The sequence below is a fragment of the Bufo bufo genome, chromosome 11, assembly GCF_905171765.1.
Source record: "Bufo bufo chromosome 11, aBufBuf1.1, whole genome shotgun sequence".
In the NCBI taxonomy this organism is placed as follows: Eukaryota; Metazoa; Chordata; class Amphibia; order Anura; family Bufonidae; genus Bufo; species Bufo bufo.
Genome location: NC_053399.1, coordinates 46,872,220 through 46,892,453, shown reverse-complemented (window position 1 = coordinate 46,892,453; position 20,234 = coordinate 46,872,220). Strand labels below are relative to the sequence as shown.

General features: G+C 43.1%; 1 protein-coding gene across 2 annotated transcripts in view; it reads left to right on the top strand.

Annotated features, from left to right (window-relative positions):
- LOC120982427 (protein only RNase P catalytic subunit) overlaps window positions 1-18,121 on the top strand; it is a 92,498-nt gene extending 74,377 nt beyond the window's left edge. The window contains exons 5-8 of one of the 2 annotated variants that reach the window (XM_040412557.1): window positions 10,449-10,597; window positions 13,351-13,543; window positions 14,999-15,132; window positions 18,076-18,121. In XM_040412557.1, the coding sequence (XP_040268491.1) occupies window positions 10,449-10,597; window positions 13,351-13,543; window positions 14,999-15,130 (474 nt within the window). In that variant the 3' untranslated portion in view covers window positions 15,131-15,132; window positions 18,076-18,121. Of the gene's footprint in view, window positions 1-10,448; window positions 10,598-13,350; window positions 13,544-14,998; window positions 15,217-18,075 lie in introns of those variants that run through there. The other variant, XM_040412558.1, reaches the window with a different exon arrangement.
- Window positions 18,122-20,234: the final 2,113 nt, after the last annotated feature.

The window sequence follows — 20,234 nt, the reverse complement described above, 5'->3', positions numbered from 1 at the left end:
ATGGTGCTGCCAGGAAGTCCGGTAAAATGGCTAGGGCAGAGCTAAAGCTCGCCCATCAGAGCCGGTGACGTCACCAAACACACAGTGTGGTATTGTAAACAAAAGAGCCCGTACCCTGCGCGATCTAGCGCAGGGCAAGGGAGCGCATCGGCGCATGAGATGCTCCGATGCCAACATCAGGGGTGCTGCTTGGGTGAAAATAAGGGTATGTCCGGGTTCAGCTCTGAACCTGGACAACCCCTTTAATTAACATGGTTGTTTTATCTGAAACTTTGATTACGTATCGCTAGGAAATGCAGTCAAAGTCAGATAGTTGCGGGTACCAATTCTAAAACCCACACCTATCTCTAAAATGATCCCCCAAAAGTGAAGGAGAGCGCAACGCAATGCATGGGCATCACTTAATGGGTCCGCGATCCGCAAAATTCAGTCCGCACCGTAAAAAAAATAGAACATGCTGTATTTTTTTGCGGTGCGGGGGCACTGACCGAAATCCCACGGAAGCGCTCTGTAGTGCTTCCGTGGGCTTCCACTCCATATCTTGCTGATTGAGGACCCATTCAAGTGAAGGGATCGGCATCCGTGATACGGAGCACACACAGCCAGTGCCCGTATATTGCGGATCCACTGTTTGCAGGCCGCAATACTGCCCTAAGTGATATCTATTATTGTAATCCTATCTGTGATAATAGTGTGATGGCTGCTGAGAAGATATCGCTACAGAACAGGAAATGTCAGCCTATTATTAGTGGCCAATGTGAAAACCACAAGATTTCAGGATTTTTTTTTTGAAGAGATAGTGACATGGAAAATAATAGTAATCACCATCAATGATACCGTATAATTAACATAAAAGCTTGGTTTAAACAATAGGTCATTTTTTGATGACACATTTGCTTGAAATAGATACAAAACCAAAGAAGCTGGTCCTATAGGGAAACTGTTTGAAACCAGTGATTCTTATACTAGTTATATTCAATTATAATATTGAGGTCAGAAAGCCCCTTGAATAACAGCAGTTGTATCAGATCGGTTTAGGTTCGCCACAGTGAAATTCCCCTCCTGACACAGAACCTGATCAGCAAAACACGTGCCCACAAAAGCCTCTTTTCAGCATTGTCCTGACAGTGAGTACTCGCTGAGTATATTCTAGCTGTGTCATGTGTTGTTGCCTGTCATTTTCTGACATTTTCATTATTTTACAGCATGTGCACTGTAAATGATTCAGCTTTTTACGATGATATGTGATACATATAGTGCCTTGTAGAAGTATTCAACCCATCAAAACAGATTTGTCTGCAGTACAAAGGAAATTAAAGCTGAAATCACACACAGCATCTTGTGTGTTTGTTTTTCCTGCTGTGTTTAGCCCCTTCAGGACCCTGCCATTTTTCACCTTCAGGACCAGGCCATTTTTTGCAAATCTGACATGTCACTTTATGTGTTGATAACTTTAAAACGCTGTTACTTATCCAGACCATTCTGGGATTGTTTTCTCGTCACGTATTGTACTTCATGACAGTGGTAAAATTGAGTAAAAAAAATATCCAAATTTACCAAAAATTTGGAAAAAGTTGCAAATTTCTCTACTTTTGTAATAGATGATAATACCTCCAAAAATAGTTATTACTTTACATTCCCCATATATCTACTTCATGTTTGGATCATTTTGTGAATGCCATTTTATTTTTGGGGAACATTAGAAGGCTTAGAAGTTTATAAGCAAATCTTGAAATCTTTTAGAAAATTTCTAAAACCCACTTTTTCAGTACCAGTTCAGGTCTGAAGTCACTTTGTGAGGCTTACATAATAAAAACCACCCAAAAATGACCCCATTTTACAAACTATACCCCTCAAGGTAGTTAAAACTGATTTTACAAACTTTAGGTGTTCCACAAGAATTAATGGAACATAGAGATAAAATTTTAAAATGTCACTTTTTTGGCAGATTTTCCATTTAAATCCATTTTTTTCCAGTTACAAAGCAAGGGTTAGGCGCAGAAGGAAAGGAATGCCATACGGTTTTTGGAAGGCAGATTTTGCTGGACTGGTTTTTTGACACCATGTCCCATTTGAAGCCCCCCTGATGCACCCCTAGAGTAAAAACTCCAAAAAAGTGACCCCATTTTAGAAACTACACCCCTCAAGGTATACAAAACTGATTTTACAAACTTTGTTAACCCTTTAGGTGTTCCACAAGAATTAATGGAAAATAGTGATGAAATTTCAGAATTTCACTTTTTTGGCAGATTTTCAGTTTTAATCCATTTTTTCCAGTTACAAAGCAAGGGTTAACAGTCAAACAAAACTCAATATTTATGATTCTGTAGTTTATAGAAACAACCCATATGTGGTCGTAAACTGCTGTACGGGCACACGGCATTGCGCAGAAGGAAAGGAACGGCATACGGTTTTTGGAAGGCAGATTTTGCTGGACTGGTTTTTTGACACCGTATACCATTTAAAGCCCCTCTGATGCACCCCTAGAGTAGAAACTCCAAAAAAGTGACCCCATTTTGGAAACTACGGGATAAGATGGCAGTTTTGTTGGTACTATTTTAGGGTACATATGATTTTTGGTTGCTCTATATTTTTACACCTTTTTTTTTTTTTTTACGGTGTTCATCTGAGGGGTTAGGTCATATATTTTCATAGAGCAGGTTCTTATGGACGCGGCGATACCGAATATGTATACTTTTTTTTATTTACTTAAAGGGATTCTGTCATGAGATTTGAGCCCTAAAAGGCTAAACATATGGCCAGGTCCGTACTAATAACATGAATCCTAAACTGCCCTTATTAAACTTGCTTGTGGCTCTATTAGCCCAAAAAACTGGTTTTTATAAGCTGTCACTCACCTACCTAAGGTGCCCAAGGGGTTTTACGTTAACCCAGGGTGCCCGCCCGCACCGCTCGCCGTCTGGTGCCAAGCGCCGCCTTCCTCACCTCAGCCCCGCCTCCGCAATCCTCCCGTCCCTCTGCTAGATCCGGCGCCTGCGCACTAGGCTCAGCCTGATGCGCCGCGGACTCCTGGCAGCGGCTTCGTTGAGCGAAGTGCGCATGCGCCGGCCTGATGCCGCTGGCGCTGGGCACCAGATGGCAAGGGGTGCGGGCAGGCACCCTGGGTTAACGTAAAACCGGTCACTCCGGTCATCACATGATCCATCACATGATCTATTACCATGGTGATGGATCATGTGATGACCGGAGTGAAGTCACCAAAGGTCCTTTACCTGTAATTAATGCTCACCACAGGTCCTGTTCAGCAAAGGAGACAGAAGGAGATGCCGGCCTCCGCGATCAAGTGGACTAAGGTGAGTTAAAAAAATGTATTATTTTTTTTTAACCCCTCCAGCGCTAGTTTACTATGCATTCTGCATTCAGAATGCTATTATTTTCCCTTATAACTATGTTATAAGGGGAAATAATACAATCTACAGAACACCGATCCCAAGCCCGAACTTTTGTGAAGAAGTTCGGGTTTGGGTACCAAACATGCGTGATTTTTCTCACGCGAGTGCAAAACGCATTACAATGTTTTGCACTCGCGCGGAAAAATCGCGGGTGTTCCCGCAACGCACCCGCACATTTTCCCGCAACGTCCGTGTGAACCCAGCCTTTGGGGCCAGGTCTGCATGAAAAACGCAGAATATAGAACATGCTGCGATTCTCACGCAATGCAGAACTGTTGCGTGAAAAAAAAACAACGCTCATGTACACAGACCCATTGAAATGAATGGGTCACGATTCAGTGCGGGTGCTATGCGTTCACGTCACACATTGCACCCGCGCGGAAAACCTGCTTGTGTGAAAGGGGCCTTAGTGGGGCTGCCTGTGTGAAAATATGGGTATGTCCAGGTTCAGCTCTGAATCCGGACAACCCCTTGATGTAGTGTAGGCTAAGAAAATTTCTGATGACAACCGCATTGAGATGTAGTGCTATGCACATTCACTGTACACATTTACTACATACAATACATGAACACACACTTATTACATACTGTAAGGCCGAATGCACACGGCCGTGTTCCGCGGCCGAGAGCGGTCCGTGGTATGCCGGGCTGGATTCCTGTTCAGAGCAGGAGCGCACGGCGTCATTGGTTGCTATGCCGCCGCTACACTACAGTAATACACTCGTATGATCTATACGAGTGTATTACTGTACAGCGGCGGCATGAAGCGCACAGCGTCATAGCAACCAATGACGCCGTGCGCTCCTGCTCTGAACAGGAATCCAGCCCGGCATACCACGGACCGCTCTCGGCCGCGTGCATTCGGCCTTAAGCACACATGCACACTCAATATATACAGGCACATACATACTTACTTATGGAAATAGTTTTTTCAAAGAAAAAGATAAGAAAAAAATTGCATTTGCCTGTAGGGCCAGGAAAAAAATAAGTAATAGAATAGAAAACATAGAACACGGGTCTATCCCTCAAGCTGTAGATTATTGCACACTTCAATGGGAGCACCATCAGTGCTTGTGATTCCTGTTATGTGTGGGAGCAGTCAGGATGAAGTCAGTAGACTGTATACAGGTTTACAGCAATCTGCACTGCGTGTGCACACATACACAATGTAAAGACTACCTTAAAACTTCCAGGTCCTTTCAGTCCCTTAAACCACCACCATGCTGGATTGCATGATATGCCCATGTTTCCAAAAACGCCCCTGTATATATTTGCAGATTCAACATGGAAGGTGCAGTATGCAAAGTACTAGTTAGATGTTATCTGGGCATTGCTGCTATCAGGAAGAGATAAGGCTGTATTACACTGACCAATGATCGGCCAGTTCATCGATAACGAGAGTTTGCAGGAACGCTTGTTAGCGATGATCTGGCAGTGTAATACTGCCGCTGATTACCCAATTAAATCTTTCAACAGGTTTACAAATCATCGTTTCCCAGTGGCAGATTGTGCCGTCTAATCACGATCTGCTGCCGGCAAACAACGATTCAGTATAGGGAAGCGTTCTTCCCATACTGTGGAGGAGATCACTGCATGTAAGAGCAGCGGTCTCCTCCGCTAGTGAGCAGGCGATTGCCGACCGAAATGCTTCCCTCCCGAAATCGCCTGCAGGATTGTTTAATGATTAATCTAATACAGCCTTCAGGAAGTTCAAGCCCCTGAGCGCGCTCTCCTGACCGATTGCCACCTGCCTATGCTTTAATAAATTTCTCCCAAAGAGTCTCCAGATGTTTTTCCTGTGGTCGATACGGGTGCTAAAACCATATCTCTGAATGATAACATTCTGATCAGAAAAAAATGGCCGAAAAACGTGATAAATATGAGTTCCATTGAGAGTAACTAAAGCCCTACTTTCTTAGTGACACTGATTCGTAAATATGGTGTTTCGTCCATACAGAAAATTGTCATAAATGGACCCCATAATCTATGCAAAAACATGAGGTACACTCTGTACTATTCTTTATTTACAATTGGTCAATAGACCATTAATGTCCCTTGATTAACACGTGTTGCTGAATGTAAAATTTAACATTTATTAATTATTTTTAAAACATTTAGAACATCTTAATTGAAAAATATCAGCTCTGCCTGCCTTATGTATTTTGTAATCACTCAAGGTCTAATTGTTAGGTGTGCTAACAATTAGACCTTGAGCACACCTAACAATTAGACCTTGAGTGATTACAAAATACATAAGGCAGGCAGAGCTGATATTTTTAAATTAAGATGTTCTAAATGTTTTAAAAATAATTAATAAATGTTAAATTTTACATTCAGCAACACGTGTTAATCAAGGGACATTAATGGTCTATTGACCAATTGTAAATAGAGTATGGGAAGTTCCAACACGTGTTAGGGAGGTATATACAACTTTAGTTAGTCACTCTGTACTATAGCCCAAAACTATATTGAGAATTCAGGTGGTTGTCGTTGAGAACAGATGGTAAACTTGTTGTCAGACTTGGGCCTCATTCCCAAGACAGAAGTTGTGCTCTGAATCCGATCCTCGTTTTTTGCGGATCGGATGTGGACCCATTAATTTCCATGGGGCCGTAAAAGATGAGGACAGCTCACCGTATGCTGTCCAGATCCGTATGTCCGGTATGTGGCCCCGCAAAAATATAAAACATCTCCTATTCTTGTCTGTTTCGCTGACAATAAGTCTGCAAAAACAACCAGATGCAACGCAGATGTCATCCGTATTGTTTGCAGATTCATGTTTTGTGGGCCGGATACACTCGTGTGAATGCACACTGACCCCAAATAATAATTTCTGGGCAGTTTGTTTTTCCTACATGAGTGTATTCTACAATGACTGGAGTAAAGATTTTTTGGTGACCCAGAATACAGAACACCAGACCAAATTCTGTGCAACCAACAAGGAATTGCTATGTTATGAGTTCTGAAGCTATTGTAGGCTGTAAGTCAGGACCCGGTCAGTACTGGACAGTTGCTTAATTTTTCATATAGATGCAAAATGGTGTTTCATCTCCTGCGAAGGCACTTCCGAAAACAGCGGAGCCACCAGGAGGTGTGCTCTCCTTTCATGGCGGGGCTCTGTTCTACGGATAGGATCGGGTCCCAGAGGTGGAGCCCACACCTATCAGACATTTATGGCATATCCTATTGATATGTCATAGATGTTCCAGATGGAAGTACTTCTTCAAAGGGACTGTCCGAAATAATACAAAATCTTGTTGACATGACTTTTCTATTGTCCGCTTAGCAGATCCATTTAACAAATATACTAAAAACATGTACAACACAAAGCATTTGCATCTGTACTTACATAGACCTACTATAATTGACCTACTATTTTTTTTCAGCATTGCAATCTATTTAAAACCGATGCAAATGATTGCCCCTCTGTTTCTAGCAACCATGCCTGTTGAATGGATGATAGAAATGTCATGTGAACATAGCCTCAAAGGGCTTGTCCGAGATTTTTAATTCTCTTGGACAGTCCCTTTAAATGAGTATTTCCATCTGGCACATTTATGTCATATTGATAGGATAGGCCGTAAGTGTCTGATAGGTGCAGACTCCAACTCTGGGACTCACTCTTATCTGAAGGACAGAGCCCCACTGTCAAAAGAGAGCATGCCTCTCGCTGGTTTGGCTGTTTTCGCAAGTCCCATCCCAGTAGATGGAGAGGTAGTCACACAAGTGCGGTGTCCTCTCCATTCACTGCTATGGGACTTCCAAAGATAGCCAAGTGCACTCACTCTGTTTCTTTTCAGATGTCCCATAGCGGTGACTAGAGGGGGCGCTATGCACACTTGCTTCTCCGCCTTCCTCTGCCAGCCACTTCCTTTACTTCTTGATTAATAAGGCCAGGTCCTTCAGATGTCCCATGGCGGTGAATAGAGGGTGTGCTGTACCCCCTTGCTTCTACACCTTCCTCCCTTCCTTTACTTCTTGATCGTTAGGGCCAGGTTCCTCCATAGTCTTCTCACTTTGCCCTGTCAATAAAGAAGGAGGATGGGCTGGCAGAGGAAGGTGAAGGGAGTAAGGGTGCACAGAGTGGCTTGGATACGCCCTCGGTGCACTTAACTGCTCACACTTTCTTTCCATTTTAAATTTTCCAAACAAGGTCACTTTTTCTCCCAGACAGCGTTGATGCATGAGACTGTAAATAATTAAATATTAAAATGTCTTCTAAATCATGTTCAGATGTCTCTATAAGTGTGTTCTGGAATATAAAGCTGTGTGGCAATGATGGATCATCTGACTGACATGAGCTGTCTGCTTCCTGCCACCCGGCAGACAGGACCTATTTTTATACCGCGCTCCTGCCATCTTACACACTTTCACAATTTTTAGGTGGTTTCCCACGCTCCACTTAACGCTAGATTTCTGCGTTGATATCAAAAACAATTCATGAAAAAGGTTATCCAGTTCACGAAGTATAACTGAATAAGGCCTCATGCACACGACCGTTGTTTTATTCCGTGTCCGTTGTTCCGTTTTTCGTGATTTTCTGCGGACCCATTGACTTTCAATGGGTCCGTTGAAAACTCGGCTAATGCACCGTTTGTCATCCGCGTCCGTGATCCGTGGTTCCAGTCCGTCCAAAAAATATAACCTGTCCTATTTTTTTCACGGAAAACGGTTCACGGACCCATTCAAGTCAATGGGACCGTGAAAAAACGCAGAGGCACACAAGATTGTCGTCCGCGTCCGTTTTTTTTCCTACGGTCGTGTGCATGAGGCCTAAGCCAGAGGATAGGTCATCAATTCAAAAATCTCAGAAAACTTTTTTAGATATATACGAGAGGGGTCCACATAGGGTCTGAATCCCTGTAACAGTCATACAGAAGAGAGAGTGTATGCTTTGGGTTTTCATTTTGAGTGCAAAGGGTCAAATCCAATGAGAGAAAAACACGGAACGGGGCACTGTATCCACGGGAAGACACACAACTCCACCCATTACTCTGGTATCCTCCAGCCTTCTTGATGACTCCCTTCCATTCAGCTTCCAGTAACACAATGAGGGTGTTCTTGTTGTAATGGTCTTCATCTTCCTGTGGATGGTGCTCTTGCACTTAGAATACGTTTTGTAGGTAGCCTCTGCTACCTCAGGGCCATTATCTCTAAATGTTTGCTGATAACACAAGGACAGTTTCTACGACCCTTCCAAACAATAGCTGTCCATTTCAATCACAGGTGTGCTCTCCATTGGTATCACAGATGGAGACAGTATTCCCCAAATGCTTGTTGACACCACAAGGATGCGCCCCTTCAGAACAATAGTTGTCTATTCTAAGCACAGATGTGCGTCCATTAGCATAAACCTCCATCACCACAGGGGTTTCTTTCTATGGCTTTCACAGGGTGTACATCAAAGGCAAACAAGATCATCATGTTGATAACCAAATACCACTTGGAGCAGGCTTCCGTTCATAATCCAATAACGGAGTTGTATATGTATACTGTATATTCCATTCCTGATATTATTGTGAATGTTGTCCATGTTGGCTTCCTACAATGGGCACCTTTTGGCTATAGTAGTGGCTCTATTATGGGCAAAAAAACACTTTTGTAATTGGGTTTTCAGTAGAAATTCTTCACTATTTTTCTCCTGTAGCTTGCATGTATTACAAGGCGAAGCAAGCTGCTTAATCCTATTCTCTGACCATTCCATGGACTGATGATCATGTAAGACAGGGGTGCCCAATCATTTTTTGGTCTGAGGCCGCATTGTTTGTTTTTAATGGGGCCGCAATTAAACTTTTACCTTACCATGTTCTACATGCAAGGGTGTCGGAACTGCAGGCTGCCATTAACCCAACAGTTTTCCACATGCAAGTGCAACTTCACCTCCATCCCAGGTAATCACTTGGTGTTTTTTTTATTGTAATCTTGGTTGGAGATCGAGCCTTTAGAGAGCCTGTCTGACAGAATGAGCAGAGAATAGTGTAGAGCAGCTTGCTATGTATTGAATTACATGCAAGCTGCAGGAGCAATACGGTGCAAAATTTTAAATAAAACACTAAACAATTGCAAAGTCCTTTTGCAGCACCGTCAAGGTATCTCAGCGTGGCATGGGTTCCTACCACTAGACGACCTACGGTGTGTGAACACGGTCTAGCACCTCTCAGACCGTGTTCACACACCGTAGGTAGTCTAGTGGTAGGAACCCATGCCACATTGAGATACCTTGACGGTGTTGCAAAAGGGCTCCGATGTGTTTCTGACATTAATACATTGGCTAAAGTCTCAGTTCTTCTTGATCAGCTTGAGGGATTGGCCAGTGCTGTCAGTTGCATATCATTGTGGTGCAGTGTTTTTATGTATTTTTATATTTCCATCCATACATTATCCCATCTTGTGTAGGATGCTTTTGTGGTGCATGTGGTCCGCTGCCGACATCCTCCATTGAATGCATTTTTGCTGGGGATTGCCGTTAGCAACGGATCACACGTGGAGGAATTGCTCCCCCGGTTATAAACACGCCACAGTGTTTGGGCTTTTTGAGCGTTTCCTCCCATTTAGGCCAATTTATTTCAGTTCTTTTTTTTTTTTTTTTTTTGCAAGGTTGTGGCCACCATGATTCTGTCTAGCATATTCAGAGTAATATGGAACAAGACCACTTTGACATTTAGCGGAGGAAATCCTGTGGAAGTCCCCCTTTCTTTGGCCAATTGCTCAGCCTAAATTTACTAAAAATGTTAAAAGACAAAAATAGCTATGTTGCTTTCTATTCACCTCATCACTTTATTACCACACTTCAATAGAAACTGTCACTGGCAATTTTAGGGAACCTGAAGCAGTATATCCAGAATTTAAATAATCCTATCAGATGTCTGTTTCGTGAATAATAAAAAGAATATTCAGCCGAATATGTCTGGGCAGCTTAGATGTTCTAAAGTTGTTATTTTATGGGGAATACCAGTACGTCCTGAATAAGACATGTGGAGGGGCTTAGGGTTATGCATCTGTTTATTCTATTCTCTGTTTCATCATGTCTTCCAGCTCCTAACTGTAGTGTCCTGTCTGGCAGCAAGGGGCAAAAGGATCCTGGTGCTCGGTAGGAGGCACATGCTAGTCAACTCCAAAAAATGGCTAAAAGAGGACATTCGGCGCTTGCAGGAATGTGCAGACTGTTTTTTCCTTGACAACATGTGAGAACAATTTTGTTTGTTTTACCGCCCAACTAGTTGAGGAAGTGATGATTTGCATACTATTTCTTTTTTTTAAGTTTTCTCCCCCCCCCCTCTAAGTCCCAATCTTAACAATTGTTAATGGTTTATAACTATCTCAAAAAAGGTGGTCATGTGACCCACAGCAACCAGAGACTTGCTTGGCTTTTGTAAGATGCACTGGAAAGGTTAAAAGCCTATGACTACCTTTAACAGACAGGGGTCTCCTATCTTTTGTGCTGACCCTCTGCCGTGCACAATTTGCCATGGATATTCTGCTTTCTCTCTACACTAGTAAACAGCCTATGTGATTCTCTTCCTGCAAACTGCCTCATGTATGTTTTCCTCCCTACAGCCCACCTCTCCACACTCTGATTTGCTTTGCACAGCCTCCTCCCCCTCTCTGCTGCTATAGCCCCATGCACACAACAGTATTTTTGGTGCACATCCATTTTTTGCGGATCGGATGTGGACCCATTCATTTCAATGGAGCAGCAAGAAAATGCGGACAGCACACCATGTGCTGTCCACATCCGTATGTCCGTTCTGCAGCCCCACCAAAAATATATATATATGTCCTATTGTTGTCCATTTTGTCTACAAAAATAGGACATTTCTACAGGAGATGGAAAAAATAGTGGCATGCATATGGCCAGTATCTGTGTTTTGCGGATCCGCGGTTTGCAGACCACAAGACACATATGGTCGGTAGAAAACTAAAAGTTATGGATGGCAGAATATTGCAACACAGAGTAATTTTATTTCTAAAAAAATATCTTTTTAAATTAGTAACAATAGTAAACATGAGAAAAAACCTAATTTGGTATCTCCATAATTGTACTGACCCACAGAATAAAGTTAACACGTCATTTTTACCATGCTGTGAATATTGAAAACACAAAATGGCAAAATTGAGCAGTTTTTTCTCAGTCACCTAAAAAGTGTTTTAAAAGTTATACATTACAGGTACAGGCACCTGAAAATAGTGGCATTCAAAAATATAACTCGGCCTGCATAAAATAAGCCCTCATATGGCTTAGGCTACTTTCACACTTGCATTTACATTTTCCGGTATTGAGATCCGGAGCTCAATCCCGGAGAAAAACGCTTCAATTTGTCCCTATTCATTGTCATTGGGTACAAAACTGAACTGAACAGAACGGAGGGCTCCAAAATGCATTCCGTTTCGTTTGGTTGCGTTCCCATATCGGAGAGCAAACCACAGCAAGTGCGGTTTTCTTTCTGTCATGAGATACGGAGCTAAACGGATCTGGCATGACCCACAATAGAAAACTGATCCGTCCCCCATCGACTTTCAATGGTGTTCATGACGGATCTGTCTTGGCTATGTTAAAGATAATACAACCGGATCCTTTCATAACGGATGCAGACGGTTGTATTATCAGTAACGGAAGCGTTTTTGCTGATCCCAGCCGGATCAGGCAAAAACGCAAGCGTGAAAGTAGCCTAAGTTGATGAAAAAAAAAAAAAAGTTATGACTTTTAAAATGTGGAGATGAAAAAACAAGATTGCTGGAGTCTGAAATGCGTTGTCCTTTTTCTACCTTAGTTTTATCTTGGCCCTGGACAGTGCTTTACCTAATTTACAAAAATGCACTCATCTGCTCCTTGCCGTTCTGTTCCAGGGTCTCGTTTGGTTCCTTTCAATCACTGACATGTAAATTGCCGGACATGGACATGTGTGCCACTGTGACCAATCACTGGCCTCAGCGATGATGTGCTCCCAAGTGCCACGTGACCCAGCAGAGACATACCGCTGGGGGGCACATAACCGCTGAGGCCAGTGATTGGCCACGGTGGCACATGTGATCCGGTCCAGAGGTTTATACGCCAGACCCTTGGCAGTGTTACAGAGCAGCAGGGAGCAGTTTAGTGACTTTTTATTTTAGGTATAGCAGTGTCCAGGGTCTAGATAAAATTAGTAGAAGCTGTACAACTCCTTTAAGTATGAAACTAGGACATGTCCTTAAAGTTACATTCACACAACTTGGGTCTGTATCCATATGCGGACTCATTCGTTTCTATGGGGATACAAAAAATGCTTTCCTCTGCCATGTGGCCATTCCGCAAATGATAGAAGATGTCCTATTTTTGTCTATTTTGTGGACAAGAAAAGGGATTTCTATAATAGGACCCGTGGGAAATTGCGGGATGCACACGGCTGGTATCCGTAGTTTGCAAATCCGCGGTTTGTGGACTGCAAAGCGGATACAGCTGTGTGAATGTAGCCAAAAGGGTATTGAAAGTTTTATAAAAAACCTGAAGGGGTAGAAACTGTACTCCAAGTGCTCTGCACCTTTGGCTTTAAATGGCTCTACAGTGAGGTCTAAGTCAAGAAGCCTACATCTTAGGGCCGGGGCTGGGTGCCATAACCAGCAGGTTGTAATTTGCTGATTATAAGGCTACTTTCACACTAGCAGCACGGACCTCCGGCAGGCTGTTCACCCAACGGAACAGCCTGCCGGAGGTCCGTGCCGCTAGTGTGAAAGTAGCCTTACATGACATATATGACTGTTAATTTGAGGCTGAGTTTCTATGTTCTGGTTTTCTGATGCAGTTTTTTTAAGCCAAAGACGGAGTGGATTAGAAATAAAAGTAGTATCTGTCCTTTTATACTTGCTCTCTCTTTGTGATTCACATCTAGTTTTCACTTCAAAGCCTGAAGGACTTGCCTTCACATGCTCTTTAATTGTGGTTTATGTTCTCTTCTTTCAGATCACTAGATGACCCTTTCCTACTTTATGCCTGTCTAAGCTCTGGTAGTCACTGCTGCTTCATTACCAGTGATCTTCTAAGGGACCACAAAGCTTGTCTGCCCAATACAGAAACACAGCGTCTCTTCTTCAAGTGGCAGCGGGGTCACCAGCTGGTGCTTCCCTTCTACTCCTCAGGGAATGTTCATTTACGGGTAATTAAAATTTCAAATTGTTCTCTTTTTTTTTTTTTTTTTTTTTTTTAATAGGGTTTTGTCATTACTTTCGTAATATAATGTTTTCCTTGAGTTTATTCCATTATTCCATTTTGACAACTTTTACCAATTCTTCCCAGAGAGATAAGTAGCACATGGGTAGGTGCCTGACTGCCATAGTTTGTGAGTTCACATGCATTTTTCAGGTGTTAGTGGAGAATTATCATAAAGGGAATCAGTTCTTTCGATAACTTTTAGAAACGTGCTAATGTACATGCATTTCCATAAGGAGACTACAGACGATGATGGTAGTGATTTGTTGAAGAAACACTTTAGGAAAATCTAAATGCACTGGGGTACGCCTAGTGCAGGGCCCAGGCTTCTCTCTTTAAAGGCTATGTACACCTTCGGGAGCAATTTTTGTAATCACTGCAATTTACTCATTTTGGGCTAAAAACATTTTTTTCAATTGGTCGTTATTATAAATATTCAGCCGTTCTATCACAAAGGGTTAACAGTTAGTCTAGCTGTGTGAATTGTACTTTCACTGTGTGTGTGTCATCTAATAAACCTTATCTCTAAATTACTAAAAGGTAATAAACACTTACATTTTTATCAGTAAGATAAGAACTGAGCTATAATGAGGGTTTAGGAGGTCAGCGATAGGAGGCCATCAGCTGAGCTGCCTGACAGAAAACAGTGAAAATACAGAGCCTGCTACTAGGAAATCTCAAGGCTGTACAGTGAAAGGGGCTCAACATTTTTAATAAAGAACAATTGAAAAAAATATTTTTAGCTTAATATGAGTACAATGCAGCGATAAAAAATAGCCCCCACAGGTGTACATAGCCTTTAAATACCAGAATCCTGCACCTCTCTTTCAGAGCCAGCACAGTGCATCATTTTTATCATGACTCCATAAGTGATCGGGACGACAATCTCCTTCATAAACATGCTTCAGCAGATTGTCCTAGTGTTTAGTTTTTACAGGGGCCTAAACCCCTGCCAGACACCGGGGCTTATCTCTTGGAGGAACGAAGGGTCAGGCATGTTAAAATCTAACATACTTGTTCATTATTTTCCACAACATTAGCGTGTTTTTGCCACAGGCAACGACTTTAATTAGCAAGTAGAGCCACTGTGGCAGTCATCTGGTCTCTGGACCTTCTCACAAGATCCCTGGTAAACAGCTTATTTTGCTGGGCGAAGAGGAGGCCAGCTGCTCATTTCTGATGCTGAAACCCTTATGATTTAACCTGCAGTCTGTAGACTGATAGGATATACTGCCTGCTGCTTATATTATATACCATTCATGGCCGAGTAAAGGAGTTTATTAGAAGGACATATACAGATTTCCCACCAGATTTCATAACCAGGTAGTGGCTTTTAAAAAATATAATTGTGGTCCATATGTGGAATGAGATGTTATATTAACCCTTGTTTTTGTTCCTACAGCCAATCCTGACGTATGACACCATCCTGCAGAATACAGATGTTTCTTGGCACATTCCGTATGATGAAGCCGGGGTAAAGAGAGCTTCCTACGAGGTTCCCAAGACATGGCTGTGCCTGAGAAAGTTAGCCTGACCGTTCATGTGCGCGGTACTCATTAGGTCCTGGGTCACTATTTCACCTCTTAGTGTTATGCTGAAATAAATCTTTAGTAAATCTTCCGTTATTACTTTCTGACTGTCCATTTTGGACAATGCTTTTTGTGAGAAGTGGGGTGGGTCCACATGTCATCAGCTATAATCTTTGGGGGAAAGCAACAGCAAATGTTCAATTCCCCTCAAACACCACCACAAGGGGGAATTATAGTATTACACTGCTTCCTTTAAAGAAGACCTTTCATCATTTTTACTTTATTTTTTTAAATAAAAGAAATACCTCATACTGTAGTCCAGGTTCAGAAGATGCCATCCTGCTAGTTTTTCGTGATCCGCTATGCCCCCCGTTTGATTTTTGGCGCCTAATATGCTAATTACTAGCGGGGTGCACCTAGCCTTTCTGCTGCCTGAGGCGAAAACTGAAACGGCGCCCCTCCAATTTCTTAACTTAACATCTTCGCCACAATGAAAGCGCTTATTGCCCATGGCCCTTCCGCTGCCCCCTCTTGCCCCTTCCTCGTGCTGCCTGAGGTGATCGCCTCACCTGGCCTCATTGGTGGTGCACCCCTGATTACTAGCATCGGTACAGGGAGGAGGAGACCTCTGCTCTTCTCATTGGGCATCTCCTCCTCCCTGGCTGTGATGCTGTCCAATCGCTGCAGACCATTTCCGAGCCAGGGAGAAAAAGAGCTGTTGTCGTGAGAAAATCTTGCTAGAACAAAGTATGTAAGCGAGCATACTACTTTCTGTACTCGCCTACATAGCCTGTAGAGAACCATATGTATAGGTATGCTATCTTGAGACCTCCAACAGTACAGTAGAGCTGTCATTAGAGAGGTTCTCCACAATTTAACAATTGATGGCCTATCTCTAGGGTGGGTCATCAATATTAGATTGTTGGGGGTCCGACATCCTGCTGATCACTTGATTGGGAGTTGATCTGGAACAATAAGCAGCTTGGGCCCTACACAATGTGTAGTTCCAGCATTATTTCTGGTGCCAGAGCTGCTCTGATATTGCTGATCTATCCGAGGGACAGGTTATCAGTTTTTAAAGGGGTTGTGTCACTTCAGCAAGTGGGGTTTATCATGTAGCAAAAGTTAATACAAGGCACTAATGTATTTTGTTTGTCTCTGTTGCTTCCTTTGCTGGCTGGATTCATTTTTCCATCACATTATACACTGCTCGTTTCCATCATTACGACCACCCTGCAATCCAGCAGACCAGTGGTGGTCATGCTTGCACAATATACGGAAAAGTGTCGGTCTCTCTGTTGGCTGGGACCATGGGAGCTCACATAGGCTAGTTCTTTTTCCTATAGTGTGCAAGCACGGCCACTGCTGATGGATTGCAGGATGGTCATAACCGTAGAAACGAGCAGTGTATAATGTGATGGAAAAATGAATCCAGCCAGCAAAGGAAGCAATATGGACAATCACAGTACATTAGCAAGTGCCTTGTATTTTGTTTCTCTACATAATATGTGTTATTTGCTGTAGTGGCACAACCCCTTAAAAGGGGTTTTCTCATCTCAGACAATGGGGGCATATCACTAGGATATGCCCCCATTGTCTTATAGGTGCGGGTCCCACCGCTGGGACCCGCACCTATATCGAGCCCCGAAAGCGAAGGAGAGCGCACTGCGCACGCGCAGCCGCTCTCTATTCATTTCTATGGGGCCGCCGAAAATAGCCAAGCGCTGGAGTCCTCCAGCCTCAGCGCTCCCTGCGCCATTCTCTATATAGGTGCGGGTCCCAGCGGTGGGACCCGCACCTATCAGACAATGGGGGCATATCCTAGCGATATGCCCCTATTGTCTAAGATGGGAATACCCCTTTAAATCTTTAAATTGATGATCTATCCTAGGTATAGGTCATCAGTTCTTAAATCCTGGAAAACCCCCTTAGGTTGCCCACCCTCTAATGGTAATGAACTGACTATGCTGAACTGCCCCTGGCAAAACTGACAACTGAGCTGCAGAAAACAGAAGTGTTAGCCTATTGTGAGCAGTGATGGCCAGTTCACCGTGTTCACCCGCGAACGCGTGCGAGCTGCCATCTTAACTCACAAGTCCGGCGAGGCACAGGTAAGTCCTTACCTGTGCCTGTGCGCGAGCCGATCTGAAAGCCCCCGGAGGCTGTTGAAGGCCCCCCGGAGGCTGTTCTCGGAACTGCCTGCTCTTGGAGACCGCATTTCATTTCAGACCGGCTCGCGCACAGGCACAGGTAAGGACTTGCCTGTGCCTCGCCGGACTTGTGAGTTAAGATGGCAGATCGCATGTGTTCGCAGGCGAACACGGCGAACTGGCCATCACTGATTGTGAGTGCTGTAGTGGGCACTGTGAAAATTTAAACATATTTCAAGGTTTTTATGTGGATAGTCACATTAAAGATCTTAAAGAGGACCTTTCACCGATTATTACACTATGAACTAACTATACAGATATGTAGAGCGGCGCCCGGGGATCTCTCTGCACTTACTATTATCCCCGGGCGCCGCTCCGTTCTCCTGCTATGCCCTCCGGTATCTCCGTTCACTAAGTTATGGTAGGCGGAGTTCTTCTGTAGCGCTGGCCAATCGCATTGCAGAGCTCACAGCCTGGGAGAAAAAACCCTCCCAGGCTGTGAGCTCTGCGCTGCGATTGGCCAGCGCTAGAGCAGAACAAGGGCAGACTCCGCCTACCATAACTTAGTGACTGGAATCTCCGCCTACTATAACTTAGTGAGCGGAGATACCGGAGGACATAGCAGGAGAACGGAGCGGCGCCCGGGGATAATAGTAAGTGCAGGGAGATCCCCGGGCGCCGCTCTACATATCTGTATAGTTAGTTCATAGTGTAATAATCGGTGAAAGGTCCTCTTTAAATATATTTATAATAAAACTATAATTGTAATAATGTTTCACTTTCTAATGATACTTTACCAGATACATTTCCCTGTAAGGCTACTTTCACACTTGTGGCAGAGGAATCTTCCGTCGCTGGAACTGCCTGCCGTATCCGGCAAAACGTATGCCAACTGATTGCATTTTAAGACTGAGGAGGATCCTTATCCGTCTTACAAATGCATTGCAAGAACAGATCCGTCTGTCCGTTTGTCATACGGACCAACCGATCCGTTTAGATTTTTTTTCACATTTTTACCGGTCTGCGTATGTATATTTATTTTACTCACTCAGCGCTGATATATTCTGCATCGCTTTACAGACATCATTACTCTCTGTCCCCAATGGGGCTCACAATCTAAGTTCCCTATCAGTATGTCTTTGGATTGTGGGAGGAAACCTGAGTACCCGGAGGAAACCCACGCAAACACGGGGAGAACTTACAAACTCCATGCAGATGTTGTCTGCGGTTGAACCTAGGACCCCAGCACTGTGGCGGTTAGCACTAAAAATCATAAAATATGTTGAAATTAATTGTACAATTCATCTGCAAATGTTTATGTTATGCTGTTTTTTAATATTGAGGGCACAGTGATTTTCTGTATTTTTTTTTTTTTACTCCCGGCCTTTTCGGAGCAATAACTTTTTTTTTTTCCCATTCTTATAGCCATATGAGGGCTTGTTTATTGCAGGACAAGTTGCACTTTTTAAAGGCACCATTAACTGTTGCTTACAATGTAGTGTTGAAACTTCAAAAACTTCTAAAAGGGGTGGAACTGGGAAAAAAAGCATTACCGCCACAGTTTTATGGATTTCGTTTTTACAGTGTTCCCTGTGCGATAAAACTGACATATGTCTGTCATTCTCGGGGTCAGTACGATTACAGCGATACCATATGTGTAGTTTTTCTTTTGTTTTAGTACATAAAAATAAAAACTTTTGAAAATATGTATTCTTTCTTTGCATCGCCATATTCTGACATGTATGGCGCATGTCCTCAAGGGGTTAAAAGGAGTCTTTCAGCAGTTTTGACCATGCTAAGTGGTTAAACAGCTCTAAGTAGGGGCTGGGGAGCGCAAGACAAACATACCCTTTATGGGGCCTTTATCATCAGGACTTTATCATCTGATGAAGCACGAGCGAAACCCGGGTCGTGCAGAATCCTGAGGATGTTTTTTCATTGATGGATGTTTGTGAGTATAAATAAATCCTTTTAACAGCAAACTGGTCGATGGTACTTCACTATTGGTGCGACCTTCTGTTATTTCACAGAGCCATCCATAGAAAGAGGACTGTGGATCGTGCGAAGATCGCCATCTTCCTGTGTCTACTATATACCTGTGAAACGAACAAGGGAGGGACCTTTTTCTGAAGGGCGGAGAAAGCAGCACGGTCCCACATAACTTTTTTTGTGAATATGTAGGTTTTATTCTATCAGGTATTGCTCCAGCAAGTGCCCAGGAGGCGGAGCTTCACTTTAAAGTGCATCCCATCTGCTTTGAGGAACAGCTGTACTGGTCTCCTGATTGGATGCTGCAGCCATCACTCACAATGGAGGGGAGGGACTTGAAGCAGCTGAAAAAAGAGAGCACTCACAGAGAAGCTCAACCTTCTGGGAACTTACCGAAGCAGAATCTGGCAGAATAAAAGTTCATATTAACACTACTCCCTGATAATAAGAGCTCCAAAAAAGTTTTTTTTTTCTCCAACTATCACAATCCCCTGGTCAAAACTGCTGACAGACCTAACAGTTTGAGAAGCACTGAAGAAGGCAATATTTAAAGTGAGTTATTTAAATCACGTTTTTATGTTGAAACATTTTTTTAGGGTGATTTTTGTTTTAATTTTCCATATCACTATAAATATATATATATATATATATACCGTATATACTCGAGTATAAGCCGACCCGAGTATAAGCCGAGCCCCTAATTTTACCCCAAAAAAATGGGAAAAATTATTGACTCGAGTATAAGACTAGATTGGGAAATGCAGCTATAATGCAGAGTGTATGTGTATATAATGCACACACTCTACATTATATACACACATCTGCAAGAGGGTGACTCCCTGTATTTAATGCAGAGTGTGTGCATTATATACACACACACTCTGCATTAAATACAGGGAGCCATCCACAGATCTCCCCCCTAAACAGTGCCATCCACAGATCCCCCTACAGTGCCATCCACAGATCTCCC